This window comes from Falco biarmicus, chromosome 1 (genome assembly GCF_023638135.1).
Source record: "Falco biarmicus isolate bFalBia1 chromosome 1, bFalBia1.pri, whole genome shotgun sequence".
Classification (NCBI taxonomy): domain Eukaryota; kingdom Metazoa; phylum Chordata; class Aves; order Falconiformes; family Falconidae; genus Falco; species Falco biarmicus.
This window is the reverse complement of record NC_079288.1, coordinates 33,000,325-33,023,985: the sequence shown is the minus strand read 5'-3', so window position 1 is coordinate 33,023,985 and position 23,661 is coordinate 33,000,325. Positions and strand designations below refer to the sequence as shown.

At 57.7% G+C, this 23,661-nt stretch overlaps 1 protein-coding gene across 1 annotated transcript; it reads right to left on the bottom strand.

The window, feature by feature from the left end:
- Positions 1 to 556: 556 nt before the first annotated feature.
- ACACB (acetyl-CoA carboxylase beta) lies at positions 557 to 23,122 on the bottom strand. Its single transcript, XM_056326549.1, has 51 exons — positions 22,997 to 23,122; positions 22,395 to 22,533; positions 22,035 to 22,144; positions 21,775 to 21,856; positions 21,203 to 21,301; positions 20,789 to 20,898; positions 20,406 to 20,516; positions 20,011 to 20,220; positions 19,583 to 19,753; positions 19,167 to 19,328; positions 18,782 to 18,945; positions 18,174 to 18,324; positions 17,987 to 18,090; positions 17,294 to 17,375; positions 16,622 to 16,767; positions 16,394 to 16,544; positions 16,107 to 16,241; positions 15,398 to 15,544; positions 15,106 to 15,294; positions 14,626 to 14,726; positions 14,451 to 14,539; positions 14,246 to 14,370; positions 13,736 to 13,849; positions 13,534 to 13,647; positions 13,070 to 13,159; positions 12,842 to 12,960; positions 12,442 to 12,579; positions 11,891 to 11,990; positions 11,692 to 11,799; positions 11,457 to 11,513; positions 10,991 to 11,032; positions 10,698 to 10,913; positions 10,442 to 10,597; positions 9,669 to 9,872; positions 9,007 to 9,162; positions 8,510 to 8,632; positions 8,046 to 8,315; positions 7,605 to 7,702; positions 7,317 to 7,437; positions 6,990 to 7,100; positions 6,322 to 6,465; positions 6,118 to 6,238; positions 5,861 to 5,957; positions 5,573 to 5,669; positions 5,199 to 5,334; positions 4,699 to 4,876; positions 4,130 to 4,242; positions 3,299 to 3,453; positions 2,876 to 3,046; positions 2,077 to 2,213; positions 557 to 1,947 (listed from the first exon to the last, which is right to left on the bottom strand). Exons 1-51 carry the CDS (start codon positions 23,120 to 23,122, stop codon positions 1,821 to 1,823), a joined length of 6,717 nt encoding a protein of 2,238 aa, XP_056182524.1. The 3' UTR covers positions 557 to 1,820.
- Positions 23,123 to 23,661: the final 539 nt, after the last annotated feature.

Sequence of the window (23,661 nt, the reverse complement as noted above, 5' to 3'; positions counted from 1 at the left end):
GACAAACGGACAAAGCTCCGACACGTCTGACTCCAGCTGTGGTGGCCGAGGTGCTGAGGAGCAGGTTCTTCTCCTGAATCTAAGACTTGTGTGTTTACCCGCCACCACTAACAGAAAAGCATCTCATCCACACACAAACCATTTGTAGTGCCCATCTGCAGATGGAAACCAGGGCTGATGTCTAAAAGAGCAGCTTCCCCCAGGCATCACTGCCTTTAACAGTCATAACACTATGTCCAAGACCAGGGTTTGTCCCTGGCTCAAATCCTCCAGGAGAGTCAGAGTTTGCAGATATTTACAGTACAAACTCTTTCTCTCTGCGGTCACCCTGCTCCTGAAAATCTTTGCAGCTCAACGCGTGAAGGAGCCCTGCGTTAGGGCAGGCATGGGCAGGAGGGATGCTAGGAGCTGCCCTGCACCAAGGCACTCGCGGTGCTGCAGGGAGGGGGCTGCATGGCAGCAGAGGCACCGTCCCCTTCTCGGACCCGCTGCGTTATACAAAGATAAAAGGCAAGAGAGGTCAGGAGAACTTCCTTCGGAACGGTGCTCACTTTATTGGTGGTGGTTTGGCTCCTGTACGGCAAGCATCAGCACCCCCTTCCCTCACAACGTGCAGTGACACCTTGCAAACCAGAAAGCATCTCCTAACACCCTTTCCACCCCCATCCCCAGGACAGGGAGACATCCCCCACGGACCCTGGTGAGACCCCCCAGCCCAGGCATAACCAAGGAGGTGTCCAACACCTCCACACCGCGGCAATACCAGCACTGCACTTGCACCAGGTGTCCCACCTTCCATCGCCAGCCTGCCTCCCCCTTTGCCAGCCAAAGCCAAGCCTGTGCCGGTGAAATGATGCACTGGCACGGCCAGAGGCACTGGAAAACACATAAATTGTCCCTCCATGACCCAAGCTGATTAAAGACCACCTGAGAAGCAAGGTACAGGTCTGAGCAGACAGTTCACCCTGGCTCCTGTGCTTCAGCAGAGGAGCCAGGTTGCTGGGGCAGGAGCACCTAGAGCCGTGTTCCCCTCCTTTCTGTTCTCTGCAGGCTGAAAGCACCCAGAGGAGTGGTGGCAGAAGCCAGAAAGGACATGAGACAGGCAAGAGGAACAGTTGGGTCAGTGAAACCATGGTGGGTCCATTGATGTTCTTGCTTCAACAGCTCCCAGCACGGTCACTGATGTCTTTTCTGGACCACCAGCTACTCATAGTGACATCTACAGATTGTTCCCCAACAAGGGGAAGGATGAGGCAAATTGCTTCTCACAGTTCCTGAGTTTCTTATAAAACATCGCTTTGGGACTGCTTCTGAAGAAGGGTTTACATTTCCTTGTGCCAGTGCCTGCTCAGCCTCAACACGGCCATAGGGACACCTCCTCCCTCATCCTGCTCGCCTGTGGTGCCTCGGCCAGTTCGTACTTCCAGCTCCGTCCCGTCTCATGAGATACATCTGACACTGGTGCCTGCTTTAAAGGCTAAGACCAGGGCTTGTGATTAAAACACATCAAAAGATTTTAGATTCTGTTTAAAACCAACTTCTGCACCAGGTCCAGACTCCAGACTTGGGTCAGGACAAGTTTTTCTGCCAAGCTGCCCCTCTGACAAACAGCCCCAGTGCCAGAGGGAACTTTGCACGGATGGCAACACCATCTTCACAGCTTAAAATACAAACACCGGCACTCTTATTTAGGCACACGGGTAAGAGTTGAAGGCATCAGTTCAATGGCTGAGGAACCAGGTGGGGAGATGAGGTCTGGCCTGTGAGTAGAAGCATGTCCTGCTCCACGGCGATTGCCCTGCACGCCGCTGGCCACCAGCTCAAGGAGGGCTGTCATTATCCACTGTCGACAGGAGATGGGCAACCTGGGCCTTCTGCGCACGGGTGATGTGCTGGGCTGTCTGGATGACGCAGTCCATGGCCACCTCGGGGTTGGCTTGGATCAAACTGCAAGGCAGACAGGATAACATGGCTACCTTGGAGGCTGAAGCAAGAGCCGCCTCACCTCCACCATCTGCTGTCCCCAACCTGGGGGACCGCATCACCACGCGCATCCCAGCTCCCACAGACGCTCACCTCCGGATGTGCTTGAGCACGTAGTCCCGCTTCAGGTACTTGATGTTCTCCCAGATGGCCGACCGGGTGCCATCATTCTCTTGCATGTGCTTCTCCAGCCACTCCACCACCACCTGGTTGTTGTCCCAGAGGTAGCCCTAGGGAGAGCAGCACCGTGGGCAGGGGGTCCTGCTGCTTGCACGGCCTGAGCCCCCCCCACTTTCTGCTGTAATATCAGGCTTTTTCCTCCCATGACAGAACCAGGCAATGGGATATTTCTTCTCAGTCCTGCATATATGGCACAGCACGGCATGGCCCGCTCCCCCACTCCCATGTCACAGCCACTGGGTAAAAAATTCAGTCTAGTAATTGAAACGCAGGAAACCTTCGTGGACTGTTTAAAATGCAAAAAGTTAAGGCAAAACATGTTTCCTTTGCATGCCCTCGCTTCCCAGCTCAGCAAGCACAGGACTGACATGGCAATGTGTGTGTCACGGCAACTGCATTTGAGAGTAGCGCCGATGCAAAGGCCCCAAGTCTCTCTTCTGCCCTGGAAAGCCCTACCTGATGGTAGAAAATGTTTATTTGGGAGCCACCTTGCTACCACTGAGCACCAGCACCCGACTGAAGTCACCCGATTTGAAGAGACAGCCCCAGCCTCAGGGCTGCTTGGCCACCCAGCCTGGCATGGGCTGCAGAATGGCAATTCCCATTGCATGTTTAGACCCTCCAGGGGGGCACAGCCAACGGGAGAGCAAGGTGACAGCCCTCGAGACCCCCTGGCTGCAGGGATGCCTCAGGAAGCTGGGATTGGGGGTACCTTGGTGGCTCCTTCTGTCTCCATGAACCAGCGCCGTAGCATGGACTGAATGTGGATGTGGCTCAGCTCGCTGTTTGCCTTCAAGACCTCCGCCCTCACCACCTCCTCCAGCAGCAGCCGTCGCAGCCGCCAGTAGAGGAAGGTGCGGGCGTTCTTCCACTCCAGGATATCCTGCAGAAATGGGGGCAGAGCCTGGGCTCGTCTTTACAGAAAGAAGACAACCTGATGTGCAGTGACTGCTCCCCCACCACTCACACTGGTGGGTTTGAAGGCAGCTCTGCTGGGCTGAGAGCAGCACCCAGGGCAGGAACGGCACACGGAGCTGCAGCCCAGACCCCCAGGAAGGGACTTTGCCTCCCACCTTCGTGCTGCCACTGCAGAACTCCCTGTGCCAAGCCCCTTCCCACCGACGCCCTGGCTCACCGTGATGACACCTTTCTCCTGCATGCGGCCCGGGGTGTCGTGCAGGTCAGCGAAGTGCACAGCCACCTGGTAGTAGATGGGTAGGAGGAGCTCCTCCCGGGCCTTGAGCTGCTGCTCCAGCTCCCTGCGCTGCGCCTCGGACAGCTCGGGGGTCCCTGTGGGACATGCCATGCTGAGCAGCTCACCCACCACCCCTGTGTTGGGACCCGCAGGCCACCATGGGGTCAGGGCTCCTTTCTGTGCTCCTACCTCTGCCACCTGCACCAGGGGACGGGGCACCCAGCGTCATGTCCCTTTGCTGTGGCACATTTACACCCCTCCCCAGAGCCCAGCCACAGAAGGCCATGGCCACGGAGGGGCTGCGCCATGCTGGGTGCCTGCCGCCAGAGAGGTGGGAGGTGGCATTTGCAAGGACTTTGTGGGACCGTGCTTTAGCAGGGTGGAGGGGCATGGGGGCAAGGACCTCTCAACACAGCCCCATCACTCGCTGCAGGCAGGAGCTGAGAGACCAGCGCATTAAAGGCAGCCTCTGAGCACTCTGTAGTGACGGTGTGCTGTCTCACTAGGTACTGATTCAGCACGGCCATCACCATCCTTCACCTCAAAACTCCATGGGAGGACTGTCCAGCACCATTTATGGAGCTCCCAGGAGATACAGGTGTTTGAAAGTACCACCACATCCTCTTGGCAGGCTCCACCATCAGAAAAGGCATAAAGAATTTCCACAGAGGACCGTTAAAGGATTTCCCGATGGTTGCCACCATGGTGTCTGAGCCTCACATTTTAACTTATTTCTACCAGTGCCCACAAGCCAGAACATCATTCCCTTACCCAGCTGTTCAACGAGCTTGCCATAGACCGTATCAATCCTTCTCATGGTCTTTACCAAATCTTTCTTTCTGAACTTGATCTCCACTGTTCCTCCAGGCTCCAAAATTCCTCCCCTGGAAGGAAAGTTTGCTAAAGCAGGGACTGGTCTGCAGGTGAGAATAAATCCTGCGACAAGAGGCCCAGGCAACTCTTTCTTCTAAGACTTAGGGAGACCTAAAAGGGTTTCGTTTCCAGTCTGGAATTCTTGTCTATCTTCTCACTCCTTACAGCTTGCTCCAATGTGCATTAGTTCAGGTTAGAGAAAAGACCTCCTGGCCCCCAGAACCATGGTTTACTCTTCTTTGCTGGACACAGGAGGATTATCCCCAAGGAGATACCGGCCATACTGCTCTCTAAGAGCCCTTGGAACTTTTAGCTGATGTCTTTGACTAACTAAAGGGTAAAAAATACACATCTCGAGCAACCAGGAGGTCCCCGCCAGCAGGACTATGACTCTGCAGACCCATGCACTGGCTCACATTTCTCCGCACACGGGCTGTGGAGGATGCACACGTGTTTTGGGTGCTGACCTGCTCTCCTTGTCTGCGTAGAGCTCCACATACAGGGGGTTGATGGTGGAGTCGATGACCACCCAGGAGCCTCCCCGCAGCTCCGCATGCGGTGGGATGTAGACCAGGACAGGTTGCTTAAAATCCCGGAGGCTATCGACAATGAAGGCGCCGAACTTCAGCATTTGGTTGTACATGTCTGAAAGCCAAAGGGACTCAGCGGCTGGGTGCCCTGCCTGCCATGGGCCAGGTTATTGCCCCTTGCCTCCTCCTAGCTGCCCGAAGCCACCTCCTCCATTGGAGAGTCCAAAAAAGCATCCCAAAACCAGCCCAGCAGGAAGGCACCGAGCCCTGGGACCTGGGTCCTGGCCATGCCCCATCACCTCCCCAGCCTGATCCCACATCCTGGAGTGGTGTGGGCAGGACCCTGGTGGGCTGGGTCATCCCAGGACCCTGTGGGGTGGCAGGAGTGCTGGCAGTATGTCACAGCACGGCGATCTGGGCATTCCAAGCAGAGGTACCTTTCATGCCGCTGGAGAAGCCTCGCCAGTTGGCGAAGATCATCAGCGGGAGATGCTCCCGGTTGAAGTCCCGAATGGCCTGGGCTGTTTTAAAAGCAGAATCTGGAAACCAGACCTGCCCTGCCTGCTGGACTATCTGGAAAAACAAGTGAGCAGCAGCGCTGAAACGCGCACCGGTGATTCCCGGCACACTGCGCTGGCAGGTTGGCAGCACACAGTGTGAAAGAGCTGAAAGAGAACAAACCGACTGAGCACCCTTCACCCCACCAGTCTTTCAGGAAAACCAAGACACGTCAGAGGATTACGCTAAGCTTTCTCCCTGCTCTGCCCTCCTCCTGGCTGCCGCTTGGCCACACTAGGGTCTCCCCACGCACCTTTGCCTCTGACTCTGGGTTGGCGGGGTCCGCAGGTATCGTCACCTCCACGGTGCGGGTCTCAACGGCGATGACACCCACAGGGAGACCTCCCAGCCTGCAGCAAGGCAGGGTGGTCTCAGCAGAGGCCAGATCCCCTCCATGCTGCACCCCAGCCCCACCAGAAAGGTGTTCCCCCTCCACCATCCCAAAAGCAGTGCCACAGCCAGGGCTCGAGTGGAGTGCGTGTGGCCAGGCTCCCCGTGTCACCCTCTGCCCTGGGGCTCCATCCCCTGCTCCTGGCAGTACCTTGCTCTGCCGACCACAACTGTCTGAGCCCACGGCCTCATGATCTCCAGAAAGCTGCCCTGGTCGAAGAAGCCACTCTGCCAGGTCCCCTTGAGAGCTGCACAGCACAGGAAAAAGCAGAGCGGCACAACAGTGAGCACCGGAGGGCTCCCTCTGCACCAACCCACAACAAAAAGCACCTTCTGCACCAGGATCACGGGGGTTTGCACCCACATTTGGGAGCATTGCTGCAGAGGTCTTGGGTTGCCCTCGCTTACTTGGATGGGGTCTCCCTGCCAGCATCCACCTGGGATCGTAGGGGACTTTGGAAGGGAAAAAATCAATTTCTCTGTCAATGGGGTCACTTATGGCAGTGATGGGCACCGGGCTCTGGTTATCCTGCAAGGCAGAGCCCCGAAGGGGAGGTCACCAGCCAGGTATGGGCTAACACCCCACACAGCAAACCTGCAGCATCCTCCTACCTTGGGCATGTACGAGAGCCACTGCAGGATGGTGTAGACCCCCTCAAAGTCATCTGGGACAGTGACATGGGAAACACCGTTATTGTGCATGATCTGCACACCTCCCAGCTGGTTATTGGATGTATAAACTTCACGTCCCAACACCTAGGCAGAATTGTTAACAGAAACGCAGATCAGTCTCTGCTAACACAGGAGCTGCTCCTTGCTCTGTTAGGTCAAACCTCTGTACAGGCACGTTCTCTCTGGTTTGAGGCTGAATTTCCACCTCTGTCTACCAGGCAGAGGCATCCTGCTTTAGATAAGTGCATCGGTTTAGCTAAGTAGGTTTCAGATCAGCTCAACCCAGTGTGATTTTGCCCAGAGATGGGTCCTGCCCCAGGGACCAGAGCCAAACAGTCCCCATGGCAGCTCTGCCATGCCACCCCCACCCCAGGAGCAATGCGCCTTGAACTAGCCCCTAAAGCAATACCAAACAGCTGCAGGGTGGCATTCTGCCACTTCTCGGTGAGACAAGCACAGTTGCAGCTCCCCTGCAGCTCCTCCAGACAGGTCCCATGAGGTGATGCGCAGGGAACTGCCACCTCTTCCCATGGAACCAGGAAGGAGCCCACGCAGGCGGTGGCGTGAGGGACAGTGCCGCGGGAGGACACGCAGCCGAAGCACGGTACCTTATTGAGGGCTGTGACACCAGTGAGGATGATGTGGGAGTTCTCCACCTGGATGACACGCTGGCCCAGCCTCACCAGGTACGCGCCAATCCCGATGGCACGACAGGTCACCTGGGCACACACACAAGGAGACATGGGGTTAGCAGAGGGGGAAAGGGCTGCAGCAGAGCCCACGAGCACCAGGAGAATGATGCTCTGCAGGGGTTTGCACACTCAGATTGCACCAAGTCACTTGTTGCATCCTGTTATTTATTCCCCCCAGGGCGACCTTAAAAGCAAGTAGGAGAGAGGGGAGGAGCGGAGCAAGGGAAAGGCCCGCAGCTGTACCATGCTGATGGTCACTATTTCGTCGTAAGCGCGAGAGGACTCCCCAGCGATGGTACCGGCCGCTCTCAGGTTTTCCACCCCAAATCCATTGTCCTTCCCAATGATGTCCAGGAGGACATACCTGTGGGGAAAGCAGAGCCATGGTGGTGTGGGCAGGACAGAGGGAAGCACTGACTTGCATAATGAGTCCAGCAGGATGCTGAGCCAGGATGTGAGAGCTGCATCCTGGTGGGATGAAGGGCAGGGCTTGAGGTGGCTCTGCATGCCCCCCGGGATAGTGGAGCTCACCTGGACTCGCCTCCTTCCTCCACATGCTCACAGTGCACCGAGTTCGTGGTGCTGATCCTCGTGTAGTCCTGGGGAGTCAGGTACAGGTACTTGAATCCCTGAAAATAAAGAGGAGGAGGATGAGTTGCAGAACACCCGCCCCACCGTGCACACACTCGGTGGGACATGGCCCCTCTCCAAACCCCACCCAAACCCACCCCAGGCATCAACAGCAGCTCAGGGGCCAGGGCTGGACACAACAGCCACACCAGCACTGGCACCTTTATCTCCACCCTGCTGGGAAGAGCCGAGGGAACCATCCCTGTGGCACAGGGGGCAGGTCTGGGCTCACGCCCCCACACTGATCCCACAGTTTTATGCCCAAGTTCAGCTCTGGTCCTTCCTTGCCCAGATAAGTCCTTGTTGTTTTCTGTGACAGCAGGAGGAGAGGTGCCCACACACCTTGTAGGGGTCCTCAGGGTCCACCCAGGCCACCTGGAACATGTGTTTTATCTCGTCGGCAAAGCCGATGCGGGCGCCGCTGTTGGCGGCAATGTAGATGCGGGGGATGCCTTCGGACCGTGCCAGCTCGGAGGCCCGCAGGAAGACCAGGTCCTCCTCCGGCCCGAAGGAGCCGATCTTGTGCGTGATGTCGTTGCAGATAAGCACGATGTCCCGGCCTTTCGGATACTCAGGGGTCTTCAGCTTCATTTTGAAAGCAACCATCCCCACCTACCCCAAAACAGCACAAAGTCACAGGGCAGGCTCTTCCAGAGCAATGGGGTCTGGGCTTCAGGCTGTATTTACCAACAGACAAAACGCTTGCTTGAGGAGCATCTCCCAGGCTTTAAACACAACCGCTCCCGCCTGCTGCAGCACAGCTTTCCCCCCCCGCTTCTCCCCATTCCCAAATCATCCCCCGATACCTCGTTCCCTCCAGGGACCCTGTTCATCTGCACAAGCTGCCCCTGCGAGTCCAGCACCAGCTCAGTGTACGTCAGGATGTCCTTGGGGTACAGCTCCGAGGAGCCCCACAGCTTGAAAAGAGCCTGCAGAGACATCGTGCACAGGACGAGCTGAAAGCACGAGGCTATCACCGGGCACAGACACACACTCCTGCAGCAGGCTGGGGCTTGGGGGGAACAAAACGTGGTGTCAGAGCCCCCACCCTGCTGCAGATCTCCTTGCATGGGGCTTTCTGGTCACGTTATCCATGAGCGCAACTACAGCAGTTTGCAAGAGCTAGGAATCAGTTTAGAAATACTTCATCTAACCAAAAATGTTGGGGCTTGAGCTCTTTTCTTTTTCTCATTTGCCAGCTCAGGGGAGAGGAGCCTTTTCCCCAGATGGGAATACCTGGGGAGGGTGAGGAAGGAAAGCAAATTCAATAATTTGGAGCCTCTTTCTGCTCAGCCAGACTCACCTGCCTGATCATCTCTGGGAAGTCATACACGTAGGTGGTGCCCAAGGACTGCGCCTGGAACCGCTTGGCCTGCAGCAGGTCCTTGGTGACGTACGGGGTGTTGATGAGCATCCCGTGCTGCAGCCCTTGCTTGTCCCCATATGACTGGAACATGATCTGGAGAGAAGGGCAGAGTGTTGGCTGCCTTCCCTGGCGGGGAGGGAATGCTGTGCTGTGGTGCAAGAGCCCCACAGGGCTGGAGCGCTGCTGAGCTTTCCCTGGCCAAGTTGCTCACGGCTGTGGTTCTACTTGATCCAACATGATTTTCCACCCCACTCTTTGCTGTTGAGGGGACAGAGTGCAACACTGCTGTGCTGCAAGTACCAGTAGTACCCTAACGCTGACCCTCACCTCCCAGCACTAGAACTGCACACCAGCAACACCTCGAGGAGCCCACCTGGATGGAGCTCAGCACCATTTTGGAGCAAAGCATCACTCCAAGGAGCCCAGCTAGCTGCAGCACGAAGGGGAGTGAAAAAGGGACAGTCCTGGGAATACTGCTGCACAGTCCTGGGGGCTCTGGGACAGGTCAGCAGTAGGAGTTTTGCAGAAGCCACCCCACAGTTTCTGGTGGGTGGTGGTGGTTGGGTTCGTGCTTGCAGCCACTGCCTGTGGTTACTCACACTGCCAGTGCTGGAGTCCCTCACTTCCTTGTAGAGGCTGATGTCCAGGTAGTAGCCGGACTCGTTGGTCAGGAAGAGGCGGATGGGGATGGCGGTGGCAGTGGGCGTCAGGCGGATGTTGATCTTCACCTCAGCCTGCAGGACACGCAGCTTCCAGAGGCGGCTGCCGTAGCGCATCACCATGGACCGCACCGACTCCTCGATCTGAGCATGGGACGGCAAAGAGATGGGTCTGTAGCCCAGGGGACAACCCTGTCCTTGAGACGCAACGCCAAGGCTGGAGCAGCCCCATTGCATCTCAGCCTCAAACAGCCATTTCAGATTTGCTTTGGGCAAGCCCCTTCCCTCTCTCCATCTCTCCATCCATGGAGGCTCGTGCTGCTATCCAGCCTCTCCACTGGTGGAAGGGAAAGACAGCGCCCCATATCCTCCTGAACGGACACAGCCCCACTCCTTCAGACTTCCTGCTGCCCAGGGAAGAGCCTGTGTCTCACCCATGTGCCCTCCAGTGACCTGCCTGCTTGTCCCAGTCTGTACAAAGAGCCCTGAACATTGCGAAGTGTGACATCTCAGCACCTCCCCAGCAAACAGCCTGCAGCTGCAGGAGCCTCTGGGGCTGCTGAATCCATCCCCCATCCAGGATCAGGTGAGCAGTGGATAGGACCAGGTCTGACAGCGAGCATGGGGGGTGACCGCCCATCCATACAGTGGTACTGAGCACAAGGGATGATGCAGCCTCCATCCCCAGATCAGCAACACACTGACAAACACACCTTGGAGGGGTCCATGATGACTGTCGGGACAAAGTTGAGGAAGATGTGGTTGCAGTCGGTGCGGACAGCGGTTTTGTTGAAGGCCACCTCCAGCTCATCCATCGCTTCCAGGAGCAGCCGCTCACCCTCATTCTGCAGGTACTCGAAGGACGCCTCCTGCAGCACACCGGGCAGCTCAGAGGCAGCCAGAGCACCCCCTGCCCCCGACACGCACCCACCGCTGCCCGCACAGCCGGGGCACCCGCCACTGCCTTGCCTTGGTGATGAGGTCTGAGTGGCGCACGATGGCGCGGATGAAGAAGCGGTAGTCGGTGGTCTCGGCGCCTGCCTGCACTTTGGCAGCCCCCAGGTAGAGATGCATCTTGTGGTTGGCGCAGGGAATGGCCGTCAGGTCAAAGTTGCGCATGCGGCTCAGCTCCAGCTGGAAGGCGAGTGCCGGCTCCAGGTGCCGGTAGATACGGTCCTCTGCAAACTGGGGTGGCACGGAGGGGTGAGCCAGGCATCCCTCAGCCAGCACCGGCCAGGCTCCACGCTCACTGCAGCTCTTACCTCGTCCCTGGCTCGGAATGTGAAAAACTTCGGGAATTCTCTCTAGAGCAAAGCAGAGGGAGAACACAAAGCGAATAATCCTGGCATGCAGAAGATTATTCCAATTTTCACTGAACTCGTTACAAAAAATTTAAAAAAAAAAAAAAAAAAAAAGCCTTGCAGGCTTCCTCCTCCCCCAAAGGGAAAAGAGCTGGGAACAATCGATGCTTTTTAAAGGCAGGTTAAAGCTGTGGTGCAGCCATGCAAGAACCACATGTTACCGGAGGCATTAGCAGCATAAAGGCTAATACAGAAGATAAATCACTCATTGAATCCCTCATTAATTAATTCCCAGCTCCTGATGCACAGTAGGTACATCCACCACTCAGTGCTATGTCTATAAGGTACTTATAGATATTTCTAGGTGTTTTAGGGAAGCACAACGTGTCTAAAGTCACTGCCTGGCGGCAGCTCAGTCTGCACTTACCTGCTGGGCAATGAGAAACGTGATTCTCCGGAGACCACAGTCAACAAGGACATTTTTCTATGTGGAAACAGAAGACTCCACCAGTCATGAAGGTTTAAACATCTCCACTAAGGGAGCAAACAAAACCCAAGCCGGTGCCACAGGGTGCAGCGTTTTGGGGAGCACTGCGGGGGATGAGGCAGTGGTTTGGGGTTGGCAGGATCTGCCAAAAGGGGTTCTGGCCCCAGCGACAGACCTTGGACTGGGCAAAGGCTCTGAAGATGGGCACCAGCTTCTCATCTTCCATGCAGTCAGCCCAACGGAGCGCAATGTTGAGGATGTGGATTGGCTCCTCACGGACGTTCTGGCAACAAAACCCTCTAGTCAACCCTGACCACTAGCATCACTGCCATCCTGGCACCACCTGGGGGGGTCAGCAACGGCATCATGCCCACCTTGGTGTCCTCCTCTTCATAGATGGTGGCTCGCGCCTCACTGAAGAGCACGCTCTCTGAAGGCGGGTCGGCGAAGCAAGAGATCACTTCATTGAAGTTCCTGCCCAAACGGTGGGGATGAGGTGACAAGTCAGAGCATCATGCCCACCCCCTGCCCGAGGGCGACAACACCAGGGACCTGCTGAGGCAGAGATGCAGGAACCAGTGCAGTGGGCTGGGGGCATGCACCGGCTCAGCTGGGCTCCACCAGCCCATGGCAAAGCCACAGCCCATGAAACGCAGCTCTGAGTGCTGTTAATAAGCAGAGATACTTAACCTGTGCCAGGCAAGCTTCCCCCAGGCTCCACATGTCCCCAGAGCACATGTTGTGTTCCCACCAGGTGCCTGTCATACTGAAAATACCCAGTCCCAACCTCTGGCTGTGGGAGGAACGGGAGCTGCCCCCAGCACCGGCCAGCTGCGGCTCTTCCCCACGGTTTTGCTCTCTAACGACTGCAGCAGCCCCCAAAAGGCACACGCACGACCAGCCAGGTGTGTTCCTACACCCCCACCTTGTGAAATCCTCAAATCTGTCGAAGGCCACCATAGCTCCCATCCGCTGGCTCGGGGGACAAAAGCCACTGTCCATGAAGAGCTCGGTGCTGTGCCGGTCCAGGTCAGGGTTAGAGATGCTGATGGGGATGGACATCCTGCGCAGGGGAGCAAGGCAGCCATCACCCTCCACCAAGGGGTGGAGGCAGCGCTCTTGAGTCCGACAGGGACCACCCAGGTCCCACATGGGACCCTAACGAGGAGAGGGCTCATCCTGCTCCACCGGCAAAGGGAGAGCACGGCAGGCAGTTCCCGCTGAGGGTCCCCACGTTTTGCATGGGGGAGATGATACAAACCAAATAGCTTTGCAAAAAGGACCGTGTCCAAGGGAGCGGGCCAGGCGTGCAGGGGCCCCCGTACCTGTTTGGGTGGGAGGAGGGCAGCATGAACTGGAACTCCACCAGGCAGGTGCCATCCGAGAGCTGCCGGTGCTGCAGGCTGTTCAGCTCGTAGGCGATGTACCCACGCCGCACGTACACCTGGGAGGGGGGTGGCAGGAGGTACCGCCGTGCCCCCGTTCCCACTGCACGCATCCAGGCCCCCCCACAGAGCTTGTGTGCCCCCCATGGGCCCCCCCAAAGCCCTCACCTCCAGCGCTGCCATGCGCACCACCTGGTTGCTGTGGTAGAAGAAGGCAGGAAGAACATCGAAGATGGTGGTTTCTGAAAGGATCAGTTTCTGGGGGAAGAAAGCAAAATTTAGGGCAAGGATGAAGTGGGACCCCTTTGCCCCATGGCAGGATTGGGGAGGCATGTTCCAGAGAGGTCCCTCCATGTGGGGCTGTACAGGAGCGCAGTGCCATGGAACACCCAGCCCACCACAGGGACACTGCCAGAACCAGACATGGACCCACATGTCAGTCCCCCACCAAGTGGGGTGAAAAGCAGGGAATGGGGGCTGGCTGCAATAGGGTGCACACGCTCTTCTGCCTCACACAGGCACCGACACTGCAGCAGGGCTTTGATTGCTTTTTTGGCTATTTTTAAGGCCGAGCTGCTTGCAGCTAGACCTGACCAAAGCCACCCTTCATGGAAAAACACGCAATTCCCAACCTTCAGGTTCTCAGGGCAGTACTCGTGTCCGTACATGTTGATAGCAGAAAGGAAAATGGACTCTACTTGGTTGTGCCGCAGCTCGTAGGAGGGCAGGTGAGAGGCGATGAGCACCTGCATGAGAAGAGACAGCTGGGAGCATGGGGGACAGGGACAAGGATGGGGACAGGGATGGGGACGACACAGCGCAGCACTTGCTGACCTGCCGGGCTCTCAGTGCCACTTTGGAGTGCTCGGTCTTGCTGAGCTGTGTCAGCTCGTGGAGGATGGCCATCAGCTCATCCGTCAGCGTGGAGTCATGGCCACACAGCTGGTCCTGCAATGCACACACCACCACAGCTCGGCTCGGGCCCCTTGCTGCGGGATGGCTTCATTCTGCACCCCCAGCCCCGCACGGGCAGCAGGGACAAGAGCCAAGGCACTAAAATAGGCAAAATGTTGCTCTTTGAATCAGGCACAGCAATGCAGCACTACAGAGGGGAGATAAAGTCCTGCTAACAAGGCAGGAATGGACACTTGAATGCAAAACCCAATCCCTGGGGATGCTTTAAACAGAGGAGCAGAAAAGTGGTTTCTCAGGTGTCTGCCCCCTTTCAAGGGGAAAGCACAGATGTGACAGCCACCCACAGCCATGTCCCATCCCACAGCAAGGCAGAAGTTGCGTTTCCCCCACCATCAGTCCTTACTTCTGGTGTCTCAGGGCTGTACTCACAATTAACATGGTCACCAACAGGTTCTTCTTTGCCACCTGGGCATGAGAGAAGATGCTTTCCAGCACGGGGGTCATGTCAGGTTTGCACTGCTCCCGCAGGCTGATGACACACTTGTCATAGTGAGCTGTAGGGCAGAGCATGGTGAGCCCTGCAGACTCCCCCAAGAGCCTCACAGACCCCAGTGGGGAGCCCCCGAGCCCTCACCATGCTGGAACTGTGTCTCCACTTGCAGGTAGCGCCGTAGCAAGTCCAGCACCACTGCCTTCATGTAGCCACGGATGCCGCTGCGGTACCTGGGGAGCAGCAAGCCCAGCGTGCCACAAGGATGTGGTGGCAAGAGGGGGACCGGGGGGGGGTCACAGGCGGTGCGGGGGCTCACCTCTGCACCAGCTGCACCAAGCTCTGCGTGTTCATGAAGAAGACCTCCCGCTCAGCCTTCCTCTGCAGCGTAGCCGCATGGGTGTCCAGCACGTTGGCGATCTGCAGGGAGAGGGCACAGGGCGCAGAGCAGCTCGGGGCTAGCATGGCCACAGGACTGCCAGCTCCCTGGCGTGTGTGGGGACAGGGCTGCTGCATTTTGTTTGGGGTTCCCCCCCGCAAGAGAAAAATGCGAAGCAACCAATAAATATGGAAACAGAAATATGAAACGCAAATATAAAACCCAGGTATATAAAAATATTTTAAAAAGCATAAAAATGCAAGCGTAAAAACGCAAGCATAAACCCACAAATGTTTCCCTCACTCATTTAATTTTTTATATATCTCTTGGTAGGACAAACACAGGCAGACACTCCTAACTAGCCCCAGCCAAAAAAGAACTGAAGGCCGAGCCGGGGCGCGCATCCCCCGTGCCGCTTACCTGCTGGCTGGGGAAGCGGCAGAGCACGGAGGTGATGTTGCTGGCGTACTGCGCCATCACCTTCCGGATCGACTTCTCCACCGAGAGGGGGATTCTTCCCGAGATGCTTGTCATGATCTCCTGCAGCTCCAAGAGGGGCAGGGAGGGATCCCGCAGGGTATTCATCAGCTGTGTCACCCACTCCTTCACCTGCCGGGAGCAGAAGCTGGTGCTGCCCGTGCCCACCGGTGCACTGCCCGTCTCGCCACCGTGGCAAACACGAGCCAAGGGAGCCGGACACCCAGGCACCCACCTTGGTGCTGAAGTAGGGCTCGGGCAGGCAGTACCCGTTCATGATGTTGGTGAGATTGTCTAACACATTGCGGAGAACCTGGTGCTGCTTCTCACCTGTGATGGGGAGGGTCTGCTGGGCCGGGAGCCCCCCCATGAATGGCTGTGCCTGGAGAGAGCATGAGAGGTGGGTTGGCCCAGGTCCTTGCCAATGTGGGACAGAGCCCCCCCAAGAGCTGTGGCTGTCCCAGAGAAACCTGCACAACCCCTCCAGCGTCTGCTTTGGGTTAGATATAGGGGAAGCACCTAACGTACAGCTTCATGTCCCTGCCAGTGCCCCATAATGAAAACAATGTAGAAAAATTGGAGATGCCGAGTGTTACAGACACACTGCAGACACGTGCGAGCCTCTGCGCGCTGAGTAAGCACTCACGGGCTGCTCACGCAGAGCAATGCTGCGGCACACGGAGCAGCCACTCCAGCACAGCTGGCTGGGGGACTGTCCTGGTTTGGCTGGGATGGAGCTAATTTTCTTCTTAAACCATGACAGGGATGCGGCATGGCCATGTAGGTGCCACCCTGTGCCAGCACGGGGACACAGCCCTGCTGATGCCCCAGTGGGGGCAGCTCCTCTGTTTTGTCCCCCAGCGAGCATCCTCGGTGTCCTGTGGGATGCTCCTCGGGAGGGGACAGGAGGGAACAACAGGCTGGCTGGCCCCCAGCGGACTCACAGGCTTTACTTTGGTGGGATCGTCCAGCTCGAGCCGGGCTATGACGCAACCCACTTCCAGCTGCGCACCTGGCCGCTTGACATAGTGCACCCGCCCGGCCTCCTCCACCATCAGCGTCATGATGATTTTCATCACCTGGGTGAGGATGAGTGAAACTGTCACCAAGACAGGAGCTCCCACCTGCTGCAGAGCACCTTGAGCATCACGGTAGCATTGGTGGGTTTCATCTTTGCTGTCCACCAGGATCGCGGGAACCGAGCTCCTGCAGGCTCTTCTGCAAAACTCACCTCAATCTCCGCAAAAACATTCCCCTCGGCCACGTGGCCACCATCTTCCACTGTGTACTGCAGCAGCTTCCCCGCAGAGGGTGAGCGCAGCACTGTTGGGTCCTTCTCCTTCTCGAAGTCACACGTTTTGTTGCCGATGGTGATCCGATATCTTAAGGAGAGGGAAAGGTCTCGCCAGCCAGCTGTCGGGCAGTGGGGAGAGCCGGTTGGGACCCAGCAAGGAGGTACCTGTCAATCTCCTCCTTCATGTAGGTGGTGTAGCTGTTGCTGTCGTAGGAGAGCAGCAGCCCGCCGTCGTTCAGCCGGTGCACATCTATCTCTATGTGGGTGCTGTTCATGATGATCACGTATGTCGTCAGGGACTGGCGAGCAACCTGCGGGGGGCAGCCGGGGAGAACTCGCAGTGCAACCCCCCGACACATGTGCCACGGCTTTTCTGGGGGCTGGGAGGAATGGTGGGGGGGTGAGGAGCATCTCTGCACGTTTGGTGCACGGGCCAGTGCAGGAGCAGCATGCTGCCATGGGATGGAGTTGTGCCGGGGAGGGCAGGAGGCAGCAACCTCAGGCTGCACCGAAGAGCTGGTTCAACTCGCAGCCCGGAGGCGGCTTAACTCACGGCTCACCTGCTGCTTTCATTATGAGTAGGGAGTTTTTGCAGGAAGGTCAGCTAACTGGGTTTAAACGCAAGAATAAAGGTCCTTTTTGAAATTCAAGGCAGCAGGGTGTAAGAAATTGTCTGCCTAGTTAAAATGAGGTTATTAACCTCATGTTTTATGTTGCACATTTTTAAAGGACAACCTCATATTTATGGCACCTTTCTCCTTCAGGACAAGAGCACACATCCCTGTCCCCGTGAGAAGCACTGCAACTGGTTTGGAAGGAGCGTGGCCCAGCCCTCACCTGGAGAATGTACTTCACACCTTCATAGATGAGCTCCACATCGACGATGTTCAGCAAGGAGGCTGCCGGCAGCACCTGCCCCCTGAAACACAGCAGACGGCTCAGGGCACCCCAAGTCCTGCTGGTCTGGCGCGCCGGCGAGGAGCCAAATGTGCCAGATGTCAGCGGTGCTGCTGGCATCGCGCCGCGTGGGCTCTGAGCTGACCGTCGGAGGACGCGAAGGTGACCGAAGGGGAAAAAGCATCTGCTTTAAATGACCCACGTGAGCACCTTATAAAAATGCATCTGGAAGCAGGCCAGCCACTGGCAAAGCATGCTCCGATAAGGGTGCAGGAGAGAGCCCCAGGTGTCCTCCAAGGCTGGAGGAATAACCTTGACATTCAAGTGCAAAAACAAAAGCAAGCTGCGTTCAGCCAAGCCGCTTTCCCTTGAAAGCTGTTTTCCCAACCACGTAAAACTTTTTCCCTCCTCCCGATAAAGCAATAGCTGAGAAGCCGGAGCTGTGAGTCACGGCAGATATTCCTGTATTTCGGCTGCCACAGCCCTACAGCCTCCACATTTGCAAAGATTTTGCAGGAAAAGCGGCAAGGACGATGGCCCAGGGAGAGCAACACTCTGCTCTCCATGCTTGCTGTCTTTTAGGACGTGCACTGCCTGTGCCCCCCATGCTCCCCGCACGGCCAAGCCCCGCACCTCTCCAGCGAGTGCAAGAAGTCAGTCATGCACGTCCTGAAGGCAGCATCCGCCACGTTCAGGGCGCCGCAGACGACACCCAGCATCGTGTCTGGCTTCTCTGCCTGGGCGGGGGGGGAAAATAACAGGGTTTGGGTCTTACACCAAGGAAAGGAGCAGTGACCTCGGAGGGGCCCGTCTGCCCTACCTGCACTTTCTCGGCGATCAGATGGTCCAGCCAGCTGGTGTCTATCTCGTTGTTCTGGAAGCTCTCTGTCTCCAGCAGCTTAATCAGATACTCCACTGTGGTGCGGAAATCCCCACGGATAGACAGCTCTTTCAGGGCGACCACCATGTTCCTTTGGGGGAGCAAAACCCTCCGCTAACAACCAACGAGGATACGCTTGGCTTTCAGCAGAGGAACCCGGGGAGCCACAGGGACCAGGGTGGTGAGCACCCAAGCCCTGGGCATCCGCATGCCTGGATGAAACAGCCCTACAGTCAGTGCTGACTTAATAAAACACTTAAATACCCCAAACAGACTCGTTACACGTTGCTCAATTACTGAATGAACATTGCTGCTCACTGGCGCTAAGCACCTGCTCAGCAGATCACTACAATGTGTCCTTCAGGATGAGGTGGATGAACTGGGTGGTAACACCACCGCAGCATGGAAACTGGCTTTGGCCAGTGTCCGCAGCACAACCAAGGGCACTGTTCTGGTCCTGTCCGATAAAAGCCACTTCTCCCAGCTCATGCACCAACTGCCAGCCTTCCCAGGGACACCTGCTCTCCACCCCATCCCACCACACTCACGAGATGGCCTCCTCCCGGTTCTCTCCCCATGAGAAGCAGTGCCCAAACTGGGAATCAGCAAATTCGTGGAGCCCTCCAGCCGCTGCCACACTGAAGTACCCCCAGACGTTCTTACTGCTGCGAAAGTTCAGCTCCTGCACCGTCCCCGAGCTGGGCTTGAAACCCTGGGTGAAGACAGAGCAGAAGACGTGGAGCAACCAGGCTTGAGACTCACGCAGCGTAAACAGGGGACCCCGTGCTGGCTGTGCACATGGATCTCATCGATCCAGTGGGTTCAATACCCACAATGTCCGACTGTAGAGAGGACCGTGCCCAGTGCAACGCCACAAGTCGCAGGGTCCCCACGTGCGGGGCCGGTGCACAAGAGCCTGTCCTGCTGGCTCACCTCCTCAGGGTTCTCGCTGGTGATCCGGGCGGCGATGACGTGACCCCTGGGCACGGGGGCGTTGGTGGGGCTGCAGAAGCAGATGGGCGTTTCACCCCAGGGGCTCTCCCCGTACAGCACCCGGATGTCTTTTATCCTGTGCAAGGGGATGCCCATTGCAATCTGCATGAGAAACGAGGAGGGCTTTAGCTGCCGGAGCAAGACTTGAGCATCGAAATTACGGGAGAAATCACTAGATGGTCTGAAGGTAGAGTGAGGGGAAGAAGCACCATGCTGCAGGCAGCTGCTCCCAGGCAAGGTAGGGATGCTGTACTGCTTCCACCTGCACCCCACAGCCTCCTGCCCAGCACCTCTCCCTAAATTACAAAACTGCTTCATCTAATACAGCTCAAAGCCACCCATGTGCACTCAGGTACCTGCAGCTGGGCAGCAGGAAGGTTCACATCTGCGATCATCTCTGTGCAAGGGTGCTCCACTTGCAGGCGTGGGTTCAGCTCGAGGAAGTAGAAGATCCCGTCCTCACCGTAGAGGTACTCAACGGTGCCCGTGCTCACGTAGCCCACCATCTGGGCCAGGCGGATCGCACACTGCAGGACAGGGTGGAACCGCCGCGGGGAGTAACGACCCCCTGTTCACCACAGCAGGGTCGGGGTGTCCCGAGCAAAGCATCCTTGCATGGACCCAAGGGAACAAGCAGGGCTGGGGCTCCCTGCTCAGCTCGGGGGGTCCCTCCTTTCCTTAGCAGCTTCAGGTGCCAAAACCCACAACAAACCCAACAAAGACCAGAGGACCAGACCATGTTCTGACTAAAACCTCGTGCTGCCCTAAGACCAGGGCCACCCACCTGCTCCATCACCTCGATGACGGAGGGTGCCGCGATGGTGACGGGTGCCTCCTCGATGATCTTCTGGTGCCTGCGCTGGATGGAGCAGTCACGGCCGAAGAGGGAGATGGCGTTGCCATACCCATCTGCCAGCACCTGCACCTCCAGGTGCCGTGCGCGCTCTGCCAGCTTCATCAGGAAGATGGCAGATCCAGGCGCCTCTGCCTGCACCTGTAGCGAGGAAAAGGGTCGTGTTCTGGTATCACACCCCCAAAATTCACTCCAGGATGGAGGCAGGACCTGTGGTGAGCCCAGGTGGGGAGCACGAGATGCCCGCAGTGGGAGCAGGACCCTGCTGTGTGCCCCTAGAGGGGACAGGGCTGGGGAGGGGGCTGGGGGGTCCCGGCACCTCTCACCTGCCGAAAGCAGGTGCCAAACTCCTCCACTGCCTCCACTTTTCGGATGCCTTTGCCCCCGCCACCTTCTGCTGCCTTGATCATCAGAGGGTAGCCGATCCTCTTGGCCACCTGAGGCGGGTCAAGGACTGCAGTGACCAAAGTGCTTTGGACCCCAACCCATCACCCTGACAGTCCACCCTGCCCCATCCCCATGCGCTGCTGAGCAGGATTGCCCTGGATTGCCCCGGGCCACACATCCATGCAGAGGGACAAACTGCTACTGAAACTGCCTTGCATCACTGTCATGTGTGCTGGGAAGCCAAAAGGACCATGGCACGCAGGTTCTGAGGAGAAATGATGGTGGACAAGAGACAACCAGCTGCCCACGGACTCAGCTTTACCTCCAAACCTTCCTCCACATCCTTCACACAGCCCTGTCTGTACGTCTCGAGGGGGATGCTGATCATCTGCTGATGCTTCTGGTCCTCCTCGGACCACTGGGCCACCAGACCTGCAGGCGCGGTCAGGGCTATGGTCACTGCTGGGGTGGCATGGCTGGTGTGGCACGCTGGCTGTGCCCAGGGAGTGGGGACCCCAAGATGGCACATGCCATTTCCCCCGTTTCCATGCACCACACCCCCAAAAAACCCTCTGCCTGAGCCAGAGCTGGTCGGCTGCTGTGGGCTCCCCAGTAACTGCAGCCAGCTGGGCTGGGGACCCCAGCCCTGGTGCTTGCTTTGGAGGAGAAGGAGAGGCAGGGAGGAGAGAAACGGGGGAACAGGAGGGGTGTGCGGGGCTGGGGAGGAGGCACTTACCACTCCCGCTCCACGGCAGTGTGGGGATCTGGACCGTCTGAGCCACAATGGTGGAGGCGACTTTGTCCCCCAGTGCCGACATGGCATGGCTGGGGGGTCCTTCAGACAGAGAGGGAGGGGATGAGCTGAGCCAGCCTGACCAGCCAGCCCAGCCCCATTGCACAGATGCTGCAGAAAGCTGCTCCCCACCAAGCCAGCACCATCAGCCCTTCTGCAAAGAGTGGGAGCACGGGAAACCTCCCGAAATTCACTGCCCATTTCAGGATGGAGCTCGACCCTTCTCCAAGGGGAGCCCAGGCTGTCCCCTGGCTGGGAAGCCCACAAGGTCTGTTCCCACCCAACGTTCCTCCATGAATGCTGCATCAGCATTAGAGGGAAACCCCAGAAAATAGCAGGATTCCCGGGACAGCTCCAGGAAACCAGCCTGGGCACTGTCACACCGCAGAGTGGACGTGCCAGACCCATGAAACGGGCATTGCCCAGTGCAGCATCCCTGCGGAGTGAGCACGCGTGCACACACTAGCCCGATGCCCACTGCTCCCTCCGGCAGAGGGAAGGCGGCGAGACCTTACCTAGGAAAGCTATCCCATTTTTCTGCAGCAGCTCCGGCAGCTTGGGGTTTTCCGAGGCATGTCCCCAGCCAGCCCACACCGCCTGGCACAGGAGAAGGAGCAGTGCGAGCCGTTACCTCCCTGCACGGGCATCCTCCTGCTGGCGGCAGCGTCATGCCCAGCTCCTCCGCACGGAGGGACGTCACCCCATTTCTGCGCGCCCCTCTGCCCTAGCAGCTTCCCCCAGCAAAGAGGCAGGAAGCCCTGGGAGTGGCTGCTACCTGGACTGGGATCCGTTTGGAAATGTCCACAATCAGCTCGACATTGGCGTAGTTGTTGTTGTTGGCTCCCCCGGGGACGGGCACATAGTGATCTGCCATCTTGATGTACTCTGCAAGACAGCACATGCTGGTGGTGGGAGCAAGCCCCCCAACCTGCACCCCACTTGCATCCCATCCCCAAATCCGCTGTCCAAGGGTAGCTGGAGAGGGGGGATCATTTTACTCCTGGATCTGGCTGCACAGGAGGAAAGCGTGTGACCCCACGCTGTGCAGAGCCCCTACATCCCAGGTGGCATCCACGCTGCCCCAGCTCAGCCCCAGGGTGCAGAACTTCCCTCGTTGGGATTTTTTAGGAATTACCTGCATTAGCCTTGAGGTCTTCGGGGGTGACCATGACCACGAACCGAATCGCACGCTCATTTCGGAACATCTCGTAGGCCCACCGGCGGATGGAGCGCATGCACTTGACGGCAGCGATGCCATTGTTGGCGATGAGGACCTGGGGGGATGGGGGTGCAGGGTGTCAGGATGAAACCTCTCCTTGCTGCTGGGATGCCAGGCTGGGCATATGGCCCCAAGGGATGGCAGCGGATGGTGCAGGCAGCGAGCAGAGCAGGGCAGCTGTGTTAACTTGGGTGCTTCGCAACAGTCGGTCGTACGTGCCGATGGAGCAGGAGGCTCCTTAAGAGCAGCTTTGATGCCTGGCACTGGGGCTAACGAAGGACAGAACTTCAGCCTTCATTTTCATCTGCCATGCAAAGCTGCTGCAAGCAGCTGCCGTGCCAGGGCAGTGTTGGGGGGTTTCCCTCTCCCAGCCCATCAGGGTGGGTGAAGCTGGGGGACAAACAGCTCTGGGTTGCCATTGGTCCAAGCCTGGTGGGCATGGGAGACTTCGGCCACGCTTGAGGATGCTGCTGTGAAAAGGGATGACCCACCCCCCCAGCGAAGGCAAGGGGAAAGACCTTCTCAATGACGCAGTTGCCCCCGAAGCGGGTGACGAACTCTGCCGGCGAGGCGACGGTGAAGTCCCGTTGCAGGTCCATCTTCCTGTGCTCGCGGCCCCTCTTCGCCAGGTGCAGCCCCGACATGCTAGGCCTGCAGCGGGGTGCAACAGCCATCAGCGAGCCCATGGCCACACCACCAAACCTTCGCCAGGTGCCACGGGTGCTGCTGCTGGCTCAGGCTTCCCTGGGGGGGTCGGATCGGCAGGGAGCCCTGCAGCAGTGGGCACTGGCGACCAGACTGCGCCCCCTCCATCCGCCCTTTCTTCCAAGGAAAGCAATAAACCCCCTCCCCCTGGTGGCATGTAGGGAATGTTGGGGTTCACCTCGCTACCGGCTCCCTGTCACGCACGGGGATCTCTCCAGGGACATTTAACACTCACTGCAACGCCGCAGAGGAAAACTAGCTTTGGCTGACTTATACAGGGCAAGCAATTTGGGGTGAACAGAGCGTAGTTTGCAATTAAAACACACACACACACCAGGGGCTGTGAGTCCATGTGGATTCAAACACCATGACAAGCAGATTAGCAGCCACGAGGGCTGGACTGAGACCCCACCGCACCGGGCAAAACCCCCAGGGTTTGCATTTGAGGGAGCAGAGAGCTGCTAAGGGTTTTTTGGAA

Excerpts from the sequence above, each read along its gene's own strand:
- ACACB (XM_056326549.1), bottom strand. The coding sequence starts at position 23,122 with ATGTCGGGGCTGCACCTGGCGAAGAGGGGCCGCGAGCACAGGAAGATG. Across the intron at positions 16,242-16,393 it reads ATGTTTTTGCGGAGATTGAG|GTGATGAAAATCATCATGAC; the intron begins GTGAGTTTTGCA and ends ATCCTCACCCAG. Across the intron at positions 5,958-6,117 it reads GGCAGGGAGACCCCATCCAA|CTCTCAAGGGGACCTGGCAG; the intron begins GTAAGCGAGGGC and ends TGTGCTGTGCAG.